Below are 12990 nucleotides of genomic sequence, written 5' to 3' on the forward strand. Positions count from 1 at the left end.
AATAGATGTGTGTTGCACTTTTATCAGGCGCTTCACCCCCGACGGGTCCTGCAGCCGGTGGGCAGAGTACACTCTGAGACGAGATCTCCAGGAGATTGCCACGCTATTCCCAGCTTCCTCTGAGAAAATCCCATATGAAGGATTGATAAGCACCGTAGTGCACAGGGCAGGGGGGACAAAAATGAAGTGTGAGCGGTTTGTCGTTGGCTACAACGACTCCATGAAATGGATTTTAAATTGTGGGCAATGCTATCAGACAGCTGAAATGTGAGGGGGAGCAGCTCATTCACGTTCATAGAGTTTGGTATAAAAAAAATGTTTTTTGTTGACTGAAGGAAAAAAACCTTTGACCTGACACAAAGAGGTCAACTTCACTGTATGTTTTACATGAGAGAAGAGCACAGATACTGTAACAGCACCTACCTCCCTTTTGTCTTTATCTATTTACTGAATGTATATTGACTGTGTATTTGCAATGAGCTCAGAGCAGGTTCAGACTGGCCTTTAGGACTGCTGTATTGTGTACAACAGATGTTGTTTTGTACACCTGTACATGAGCATTTTTCATGGTAGTAACATGGCAGCTTACAATTCAAAAAGACAAATGACCTTCACACACATACACAGCATGTCTACTTGCCCTTACAGAGTCAGTTAATTAGTTAACAAACTACGATTAGGGACATACCTAAAAGGTTTTTTTTTAATTATTATTATTATTATTGCTGTTGGCGTTGTTGTTTATCTTGACTGCTTTGTTTAAAACATATCTAACTATCTAACAGTCTGTGAGAGAGTTTGCACCCCCAGATCTGAGAAAATCTGGGTGATGTGTTTGAAAGCAGTTATTTCACCATTAAAGCGTACGGTCACGGATGTATCATCCTTCAAATCACTGTGGATGTTTAAAATGAAGCGGTACACCCATTTCTCACCCAATTTTAAACAAACACAAGTTTACAAATCAATGTGTCAGCTGATCAGCCTCTAAGCAATGAGTTATGCAGATAAATATTTAAATGATCTGGTTAGAAACCACTGAATCAACAACTGAAACAGACGAACAGTATATTTCTCATTGATTAGATATTATTTACGCTATGTTCTTAAGTAAGTATAAAGTGAAAAACATTCTCTAAATAATAGCTTTTTTTAACATAGTAACTCAGTTAAATCAGATGTCCAACGATAGTCATTTTGCGTAGCCATCAAAAAAAAAAAAGTTCAGTTTTCAAAGACTTCCCAGTTACTTTCTCTCCTTTCCCAAAGACAATGCTTTGTGATGTTAATCTCAAAACAGTATCTAATTCTTAGCAAGCATCAAAAGCCTTACATTGCGACAAGAGACTTGCAGGTGTCAAATGACTGTGTTGTCCTCACAAACAGTACAACCAAACAACCAATCAACCACACACACACATACACACACATGGACACACACATATACACACACACACACACACAAACCCACACGGACACACACATATAAACACACACACACAGACACACACACACACACACACAAACAATTTCAGTGTTGTTGAGTGCATTTTTTGGAAATGGAAATTTGAGAACGGTTTCAAATAGATCTTAAATCCTTGTAAAAAAGCCTCTTAAGCCCACAGACTAACACATATCCATACACTTCTTCCAGCGTTCAGCTTTGAATAAATGAATCTTGCTTTTCCACATAAACCTGTTTAGTGGAAACCAACAACAGGACCACAAAGCAGAGCGTATTTGTACAGAATTTTATTTCATGTACTTGTACATTTCTCAGATTCCTATGGTTGTATCTAAAGACACTTGAATTGAGGTGAAGCTGTCATTCCTAACGGTATACATCTGTGGAGAAACAATAGCAGACACAATCCACATTTTGTGCTTGTTCATTTTTCAACAAGTTTTGTTTAATTAGCTTTTTTTTGTTTTGTTTTGTTTTTGTTTTTATTTTTTTATTTGTTCATTTATCGGTTAGCATTCAGTTTTAACATTGCCACACATAAAAAAAACAGACAATATCTGCAATATTTTTGTATACCAACATGCGCACAATGCTCTGGACTTTTTTTTTTCTTTTTTTTTTCTTTTTTTTGGAAATTAAACAACATCACACAACATCCTTTGTTTATCTGTGCTTAATTTCTTAACTGGTCTGTTACTTGTTTGTTTGTTTATTTCTGTTTCTTTTCATGACTGTTTTATTCTGTATCATTATCTGGATGTATTTCAGTGTTTACAGATTAATACAGATCAAAATCAAAAACAGATTAAAAAAAAAAACAAAACAAAACAACAAAAACAGGAAACAACAACAACAACAACAAAAAAAACCTGACAGGGCTCCGCACTCATGTATGCATGGGACCTGGGACCTGGCTCCACACAGACTGATAAAATTCCATGGGGCACTTCTAACATTTATAGAGGATTTTTCATGTTTGTTGTGGGAGAGTGGCCAGTAACACCAGCACATTCAATTTCTGAAAAATTATATATATATATATATATATATATATGTGTGTGTGTGTGTGTGTGTGTGTGTGTATATATATATATATATATATGTATGTGTGTGTGTGTGTGTGTGTGTGTGTGTATATATATATAATGGGAATGTTTCATCTAAGTTTAGGTGACCGAGTCACTCCAACACTGAATAGGCTAATTTCAGATCATAGTAAATTTAGAGATAATTTCATGTATGGAAGGATGACCAGCCGTAAGTTTGTGTGAATATTTACAGTGCTCTCAACACATACTTTCTTTACCATATTTAATCTAATCATTTACAATGTGCAAAAGGACTCCTTCCATATTCCTTATTATCATTTTAATATGATAAATAATCATTTTCTTATTTGGCTAAAATTCAAATGAAATATCTCTTGATGATACAAGAGACCCATCTTGTATTGGCGACACAAACAAAAATATTATAGTCACTTTTCAAGTCATTTTGATTTCTATATCTTTTATATAGAATTTATATACTTATATATTTCTAGATATAATATTGTGACCAAACTGTTTCAGTCAGCACAGAAATAAAACATGAAATCTATTTTACATTCATTATGTGCCCTCAAATAAATTTCACTAACAGATATTCACTTTTAAGTTAAGAAGTGCTTATGACATAAATAATTGCTATGCACATTAATAATCTGAAAACTTTTCATTCCTTCCCTTTTTCCTGTATGTGACTGACTGTTCAATTACTTCATTCCTTCTTACCAAAAATTTTCACATCTTACCAACTATTACCAGCTTCTTGAGAATACATTGGGTCTTTTTCATTACTCATCTTGTTTGTTACCCCCCCCCCCCAACCCCCCCACCCCCTGCCTTTGTCACCTGAAGTGCAAACATCTCCCCTTTCACAAAAAAGCTACTGTGATCTGGCTGAGTGATGCTCACGAAGTGTGAAGAGAGGTATCCTCTTTTTTTTTTTTTTCTTCCTTCACACCACAGGTTGCATGGCAACGTCAAGTAACATCAGCTTGGAACAGACCACTGTTACTATAGTTCTGCCCACGACTATGTAGGCGATGACAAAATGACAGCCAGAGGGAGTGACCCTGCCAAAAAAAGAAAAAAAAAACGCTGACCAAGGGAACGCGGCCAATTACTTTTCCGCAGGCTATGGGCTGTAGTCAACAAACGTCCACATGCTGAAATGTGAAACCATGTGAATACCAGGTATAGAATGTAGCTTCTGTCAGAACTTATCTATCACTCAGAAAGAACTCTTGGGTATCAGCCACTCTCCAATGAGAGACACTCTCTCTCTCTCTCTCTCTCCCTGTGCCAAATCAAACTTTGGTACTAGCAAGGGACACCCAACACCCAAGATTAACTGGGGAGTTTCTTGCCATCCCTGAGTGACTGGGTTCAGAGAGGCAGCTAGCATTTTTCCTGTTTTTCACCTATGTGATTAATAATAATGATAATGATTAATTTGTTAACATTTTATTAACTTGAGCACCTGTGTGATTATTAATTTATATATATACATATATAAATATAAAATTTGTAACTTAACAGAATGGTTTATTTAGAAAGAAAAACAACTTAAGATTCTCTTCTGTGTATCATATCTGGTTTATCTGGAGTTAAGAAAATAACAAAATAAATAAACACTGCCTTATGGGGACCCTGTGTTAACTGGTAAGGGGTTTATGAGGATATATGTACTTGTCGAAACGTAAAATACTGCTTCGCTTGTTTCCCGTGGTTACAGAATGTCAAGTAGTATTTTATGGATATTTTGATATGGAAGTGATGTGGCAGTGGTTCTCTTCCAGTGAGAAAATTTGTGTGCATTTGCCATACATGCTATCTTAGTCTCTCGTTATTGGGTCTGCATCTATAATATCTATTACAAATGACTTCATTTGGGGACTGGGGGGGGGGGGGGGGGGGGATTTTCAGCAGTGCGGTTTGTTTATATTATCTATTTATACTTATTTTTGTTCATCAGTCTTTCCTGGATGAATGGTGACACGATTCTCACTAACACGTCTTAAGTGCAAATCAGATGGAATACACCTTTTCAGCCTACGCTAGGTTATGTACATGTGATATATAAAGCTATTTTATTTAACAATATTCACAGATTATAATGCTTCTGAGATGTGAAATACCTAAAACACATTGCTGTGGCAGATAGACTGATGTATTACAAGTCCAGTTCTGTTCCATCTATAGCAAAATGTTGCGGTGTTCTGTGCAAATGCTGTGTAAAGAGCACTGGTTTGACACAATAACGGGAAATGAATTTAGTGAGCTGGCTGATTTCCATCAGTTCTCGTGAGGTGCAAGTTTGTTACCCAAACTGAAAAAATCTTAATTGAAAAATAAGACGCTTTATAAATCTGTTAACTTAGCTATTTAAATAATTTAAATAAAATTTTGTCCACAAAATCTTAAACACTCTGTTCCTTTGGTACATCATTAGCCACATTCTCATTAACTCAACAATTTCCAACGCTACTGACTACTTCTGGTTTTAAGAAAAAGATTGTTTTCTGCTTACAACTATGCATTTACTGTTTTTCCTCAGAGTGTAAGCTCCCAAAACACTGTGTGGCTTTCATCATTCACTTTACACAATCACCTGACTAGTAGAGATGAGTAAAAACAAAACTACATTTAGATTCTGGTGATTCCAATTCCAGTCAAAATTCACGTGCTCCAAAGATTATTTCAATAAGATGTTTAGTATCACAGTTTAAATATGATTGATCACTTCTAAATCCAGCTACATGGTCTTGCTCATTTTATACCTATTGGTCTTCTTCTTCTTTTTCTTCTTCTTCTTCTTCTTCTTCTCCTTCTCCTTCTTCTCCTTCTTCTTCAAAACAGCCTGCCATAAAGCCTTACATTGCACACAATCAGATTAAAATATTGGTAGAACCCTGTTGTACTCAACAACTATGTGTGCCGTGGATCGCAGAACAGTTTAGGCGACGCTATTCACTGACCTGCTCCACTCTTAGCTTTTAGCACTTAAACCCAGCAATGCTGAAATGGTGAGAAAACAGCAGGATGGTAATATTCTGTAAAGTGATTGGGTTTTTTATGCTTAAAACAAACTAAAGTTCAGTGATGTCACAGACCTCTCTCTTCCTTTTTTTTTCTTTTAAACCAGTATTTTGCGAACAGTAACAATAGGACAGATGTTTTTAGCATAATGACATTGTGAGGAAGCTGTTGAGATATCATCACCTCTTCTCATTTTTGACTTTAAATCCAAATGAGTTTAGATTCGCACAAACTTAAATGACATAACGCTTGATTTTTCATATCTTTTATATTTTTCATGTGCTTATGCAACGATTTGTTTTTTGAACGATTTAAGCTTTGAACCAATCCAATTCTCTCCACTGTCTCTCCCTCTAGAGATAGACTACGGGATTTTCATAATGTGAAATACCATTAAGTACATTCATACTGAGGATCTTCTATATATAATCAGCTATCAATATCCATTATCTTATATAAAGATCAATTAGAATGTCATCTGCTACTGCAGGACAGCCTCATCAATATCCATCTATCATCAGAGTTTACTGATCCAAATGACATACGTATCTCATTGAACCAAATGACAACTGCATCCATTCATCCGGGGTGGAGAAGCCCTGTGTTGTGGAATAGTCATGGGAATTTCCCATAGCAGTAATAATTCTCTGATGAAATCTTTCTCTCCCTCTTTTATTCCCCCCGTCTCTATACAAATTCCTTTGTGCCTCTGTTTGAGTGTGTGTCTCTGATGACAATTTAAGTACTTAAATCTGTGTGCTTTGGAAACCTTTGATAAAAGAATATATTTTCTTGATAAACACAAAAAAGGTGTGATCTCTGATGGTCTCCCACTATTGATGCCCTGTTAGAATATATTTGTTCAACCAATATATATATTTGTGTACATATATATATCTCAATTTGAAAAAAATCCATTGCTGTAAATAGTGTTAACATATCTACATGTTCTCTGAAATCCTTGAATGAACCCATTTGCAGAGAAAACTGACACATATACTAATTGTTACTTATCTTGTGGCAGCCTTGGAATTTGATGATGACAAAGAGAAAGAGAGAGAGAGAGTGGGAGAGAGAGAAAGTACATTTTGTTCCAGAGGCTATCCTGTGCTTCTTGAAGTGGCAGGTATTTTTAGTAAGTGCATGGCCGGGACAGCATGAATTATTCATGAGTTTGATGCACATTTATCTTTGACCTCTGTGCCACCTGGATGCGACTGCCAGACCGTTACCATCCTGGGGTCGTAGCTAAACGGTAGATGTAACACAATCTCACACATACATACACACATGTTTGTGCTCTGTTTGCAGCTAGCAAAAAGAAAAGAAAAAAGAAAAAAAAAGACGACTTTAGACACAAAAAGACCGTGAGACAGGAGCTGTACTGCTCTCTAGAACCTGATATCCTTCAAGGATATGCTACAGGGATATGAAGGAAGTTTCGATTTCAACCTTGAAACAGTCTCCCAGAGCATAGAGTAAAACTGAGAACAAGACGGTCCGAGGCAGTTGTGAACAGCACGTTCAAACATACACACATCCAAACATACGCACATACATACATACATACTTACTCAAATGAACACACTCAGGTTTATATGTTTGATTTTGGAGTTTTTAGAATTGTCCTTGCAACATCCTTGCAATGTCCTCTAAGAGGAAATGTTTATGGACACACACTGACGTACTTACTGCTGTATTTGTCAGATAAACGACTGGTCCAATACCCCCCCCCCCCCCCCCCCCCCCCCCCAACAACTTCATTCCCCCAACACCTCCCCAAACGCCCCGCCCTCAGAGGCAGTACTTGCGTAGCAGGTCTGCCTGCCACATGTACTTGCGTTCGGGGAAACGCTCAGGGATCTTGATCTTGCGGAAGTCCCGGATACACTTCTCTAGCTCCTCCTCCACAGTCATCTTCTCCTTGGCTGGACGCTTCTTGCTGGAAGCGCTGGTGTCCCGGGAGCTAGTAGTGAGGGTGCGGAGCAGGTCGCTCCTGCGTCGCTGCTCCGACTGCTGCAACATCTGCATGGGTCCTTTCTTGGGCGGCCTGTCCAGGGTCTGCACGTGCGTCTGGCGGCTCACGGGCCCGCAGATGACGGTGCCCTGGGGAGAGCTGGCCTCTGATTGGCTCTCGGAGCTGGAGGTGGAGAGCTCGTTGAAGGACGTGCCGCTCTCGCCTTCTCCGTCGCCCTTGTGGCCTTTGCAGCAGCAGTCACATGGAGGGGAGGACCAGCGAGACGGTCCACCTGGAACACACAGCCAGAGAGGGAGAGAGAACGTCAAGGCAAAAAGACCCAGAGAGAGAACGTCAGGGCAAAAAGACCCAGCACTTAATCCTCTGTACCTCTGTCTGATATACTAAGTTTCTCCAGCTCACAGCTTCATAGATAGATAGATAGATAGATAGATAGATAGATAGATGTGTATTTTATGGGAGGAAGAAAGAAAGAAAGAAAGAAAGAAAGAAAGAAAGAAAGAAAGAAAGGAAGAAAGAAAGAAAACACTTTGATACACAGTTCTCACAACAAAACACAAGTCAGACACAATAGAGAAATGAATCACTGTTGTACAGTTCAGTCCTATCTTTTCATAGGGATCTGGAGGTGCACTGTGCAGTAGACATGGCAAGGTATGATCATGATAATTCATTTCAGTTGTTCCAGTGGTTCTGCATTGTTAGGCATGATGGCATTGAGCCAATGCACTTAACCTGTCAGTGGATAAGGAGGGATGCAGTGACATGTTGTCTGCTTTGTATCCATTGTGAATAAAGTTGAAAGGTCATGAAAGTGATCGAGCATTTCAAACAAGAGAACGACTTGCTCGGAATTCCTAATGGTGGCAAATACGCCAGCTGTGTTTTCAATGATGAACCACACAAAGGCATTTTGTCTGAGCAATCTCGCCACGCTGCGATGGATGTCTTTTCTTCTTCTTCTTCTTCTTCTTCTTCTTTTTTAATTATGCAACTTCAGTTCATTTGCATGTCATTATGCTAATGTTAGAAACTTGCCATTGCCAGAACCAGAAACAGTTCACAGCGTGAACGTCTAGCCTTGATTAGACCCATTAGTCGTCCATAGAAATGTTTGTCTATGTATCTGGGCGCACTTAGCCTTAATTAAGCGTGTTTTAAACCCTGGCTGTGCGAGGTCTTCTTCCTGTTTGGTCGGAGACCTGTTGCTATGTGACTGGACGCAAGAAGAACGGACAGAGTTTGAGACAAATTGAAAACAAGTGAGGATAATGAAACGTCTCTGGAAGGCGATCCCTAAAAAGCGATTAGTCGAAAAAGCTTTTTCATCAGTGGAGTCGACAGATTCAGTTGTCTTCGGAGTAATATATTTTACGGCAAGTCCTAGCACGGCTTGTACAATATTTTCATTAACATAGTCAACACTTTTGTACGTCTCTCACTGACTCTCACTGACTCAGCACCTCTGAAAACAGGTTTTTGAAAAGTGTATGTTTAAAGTTGATTTAAACAAAAAATAGATTAATGAAATTCTTACTGCTCTCAGATTACTGGTGCTGAGTTTGTGGTGAATATAACCATATGCAACACTTTGGGATCAATGTTTTTAGATAGGTGAAATATATAAAAATGTCAAGGCATGTCAGACTACCTCAACAGTGGCTGACAGGAATCAGACTCCAGAGGGTTAAGGTGTACTACATGCCTCTCATACCCCTGTCAAGGTCGCTGCCCTGCTGTATCCATCGCATATAATTAAACTGTAATCATAATGAATTGTAATTGTAAATATTTTGTAATTGTAATGTTTGGAATGCACTGGTAAACCCAAAGAGGGAGTATTTGAGTGGCTTGTTTCCGAGTGAGGAAAAAAAAGGGTTACAGATAAGTTTAAGGAGAATTTTGCTGGAGAATTTTTTTCAAGGACCCTATGATCAATATTTAATTATCCTTTATTTGCCGTACCAAACTTCTGTGCATGATTTGAATGAGAACCTGGTAATGACATTATGAATATACCGTAACGTTATTGGTATTGTGGCGGTGGTGGGGGTGTAGTCTACTTTGATGAGGGTGGTGTCTGATTTGCTAATGCAGACACAGGATCTCAGTACATTATCGTTAACTTAACTTTCCAGAATCCAGAGGAGTGTCAGTATAAGAGCTCCTCAAGAACATGAACTCTAAGGTCAACGTGATGAAGTCCAGGCTGTTCTCCTTAGTCAGTCCAGTTTTTCATCCAAATTAAAGTCATCAAACTTTAGTCATCAAAAAGATTCTGTTTAGCATAATAATGGCTGCAGCCTCAACCAGCCAGTCAGGTCCTGCAGTCAATCGTACACTGACCGATTACATAAGATTTTTTAATTGGTCAGATTCTTTCACCTCTAACGACAGACCCTTCAGTGGTATGTTGCTAGGAGACCAGATTTCAAGAGTCATATTCTGATATTGTTAGCTTGGCTGTATAATAGTGTCAAAACAGGCCTCCCTGTCAGTTTTCAGGCTAAAGATACCCATTTAATTATTCATAATATCAAAAAGCTCAACTTGTCTTCCCGCGGGGGGAAAATGGCAGGTAATAGGCCCCTAGAACAGCCACCTTGGAAAAGAGCGCTCTTCATCTTTTTGTGGCGCAGAAGGTGCTGGAATTAATTTGTGTCATTGGGTATAAAAAGGGAACTTTGATCGATGAGTGTTGGCCTCATAATTGGTGTTTTGAGAAACGGGCTCTGGACTCAGCAGAACAGCTAAATCTGCTGGTAGCCAATTTTCCTGTCTAAACGGAATTAACAGAACGCTGTGAATGACTGCTGACAAACGCCACATATTAAAGCCTCCTGGTGAAAAATGAAGTCAAGACGTGTTTCCGTTTTTACGAGGTAAATAGGTTGGCACCAGCTCATGAAACCTTTTTTTTCCCACCTGAGGCAACTGACAAACAAAAGGTACCATTCACACCCCAAACACACACACACACACACACACACACACACACACACAAAGTGAGAGGTAAGCAGAACTGCAGTGATGCTTGACATACAACTCCCCCAAATTTTTTTTATAGTCTTATAATTTGTTCGATTTTCACCAGGGTTTTGTTTTCTCTCATTGCTGTATGAAACAACCTGCTGAAATCTTTCAAGCTCCCAGAATAACCTCCAGGGAGGAGGGTTTTTAAGGCAAAGTTATATTCATGTCCTTAAGCCATAATGAACAAACTCATCAATTTTTATTAGTTCATAAGGTTTAATAGCATCATAATTATCAGCCATGCAGGAGCCAGCAGGAAACCGGCAGAATATTCTGTGTTCCAGATGTTAAAGTTGAGTTTACTAAAAGAAATCATTTCTCTCTCTCTCTTTCTCTCTCTCTCTCTCTCTCACTCTCTCTCTCTCACACACTTACTACTCTCTCTCTCTTTTTCTTTCTTGCTTTTTTTTTTTTGGTCCCAGGAGATGCATCTCAAGGATGTTAGTAATAAGAGACCTGAAATGACTCCACTCATATTACAGCCCACAAACTGATAATTGCATTCTTCCAGAATGTTTCCTCTCCTGGAGGGGGTAGCGCTATTATACTCCGCTGTACGATGAATATATGACGAAGATGTGCTTGTCTGTGTGTTTTTGTGTGTGTGTCTGTGTGTGTTTGTGGGTGTGTGTACTAAATCATTATAATTGAAGGACACATGCCCTGCACATCTCGTCCTCTGCTAATCAGAACCGATATCTCTGCCCCTCTTTAAAGACCGTCTCTTAGTCACAGCGCTGAAGATAACCTCTTTTTCTTGCCTCTAGTTTCCTTTTTTCTTCAACAGTTTGTGAACGCTCACATGTAGAGCATAGCAGATTGTCGGCAATAAAAACTCTCCTTGGTCAGTCTAGCAAACTAATGTATTTCAATGTCTCTCATGCACCAGTATGACTGCCCTAAGGCCTCCATCCATTTAGAGTGGCCCTCAAGTCCTAGAGCAGAAAAAATCCACCCCCATCTGCTTTTCCAGGTTAACCTGGAATAGATCGCTGTCCATGTGCTATATGCATAAGCAAAAGGAGAACCTTCAGAAAAAAAAAGAGAAAAACAGAAAATCCACCACTGGCAGGATGCTGTAAGTCTTAAGCCTTGACTCCTATAGGGACCAAGTCATTCAGTTATGTCAAAAGGTGCGCTCCAAGCAACTTGGCTGTTGATGTAAAAATGAAATGTTTTTAATAAAATACTCAACAGGGTGCGTAAGACTTCTGTCAATGCCAATTGCAGACCTCTGCTAGGGGAGAGACGGAGCCAAACAAAGTTTGAAATATCTTACACACACACACACATTCACACACACACATATACACACAGACACACACATTCACACACACACACACACACACACACATATACACACACACACACAGACACACAATTTGCTTACAAAAGGAATGCCAAACATGCAGATTCAGTCAACACTGAAATGTCATGTTTCCCTTTAAACGTTTTCTCAGACATCATCTGCGGTGGAGCTGCCATTTTTAGTAGAACAGTCACTCTGAGAGTATGAAAAACACTCCAACCCAAAACACCAGACTGAGTGCACGGCTTTGCTTTGCCTGACATCCCTCCCCCCTCCTCCTCCTCCCCCCCACCCCCCACCAAGCTCCGATCAATTTGCCCCCCAAACCCTCATCCATCTATCTTCTCTCTCACACCCATCCGTCCTGCCTCGTTCCTCTCCGCCATATTGACGTGTCAGACGTGACTACCAGAGGGAGGCCGACCAACCGCCGCCCGTGAGACACGGCTCGTGTCATAAAGCGGCGTGGGGTTGGGGGCGGGGATGGAGATGGGGGGGGGTCGAGCGTGCAGCACCAGGGTGATCCTGGGAGAAGAGTGAGCATCGGTGACAGTTGGTATGTATCACTGTCACGTGCCTCATTCTCAGACGACGTGATAGCGATGTCCTCAGTCCTCCGTCGAGGCAGCGTTTTTTTTTTTTTTCTTCCTTCTTTGTTTTTCTTTTTTTTTTTCCCTTTATATCGGCTTTAAAAGTTTTATGCTACACAGTCTCTCCCTTAAGGGCCATGCGATCAGCTTGTGCCTGACACCAGTTTTTTCTCATTAAAAAAAAGAGAAGTAATAAAGTGCTTGTGTTGCTTTCTATGCACGAGTTTTATGATCAATATAATCTAAATGTGCGTTTGACAATAAAAGAACTGAAAACTGATAATTATAAAAACAGAAATATTAATTGGTACATATTCATTGTATTAGACAGACAGCCTTTTGAGGTTTTGGTGTTAGTAATATTCGGCATTAAAAGATTGTCTTTGTTATCTAAAATTAATGAATAAATGATTATGTTTTCTTATCTAAGGGGAATGATGAATGTTAGTAGAGAGGACTTTTGTTTCATCAGGCACTGCTTTCAAACCCTACTGTGCCTTGATGTATCTGTGTGTGTGTGTGTGTGTGTGTGT

At 39.4% G+C, this 12990-nt stretch overlaps 1 protein-coding gene across 1 annotated transcript in view; it reads right to left on the reverse strand.

The window, feature by feature from the left end:
- Positions 1-7341: 7341 nt before the first annotated feature.
- The window catches only part of kctd16b (potassium channel tetramerization domain containing 16b), a 37084-nt gene continuing 31435 nt past the window's right edge, over positions 7342-12990 (reverse strand). The window contains exon 2 of the mRNA XM_030793817.1: positions 7342-7796. Coding sequence (XP_030649677.1) covers positions 7342-7796 — 455 coding nt within the window. The remainder of the gene's footprint in view (positions 7797-12990) is intronic.

The sequence above is a fragment of the Chanos chanos genome, chromosome 16 (genome assembly GCF_902362185.1).
Source record: "Chanos chanos chromosome 16, fChaCha1.1, whole genome shotgun sequence".
In the NCBI taxonomy this organism is placed as follows: domain Eukaryota; kingdom Metazoa; phylum Chordata; class Actinopteri; order Gonorynchiformes; family Chanidae; genus Chanos; species Chanos chanos.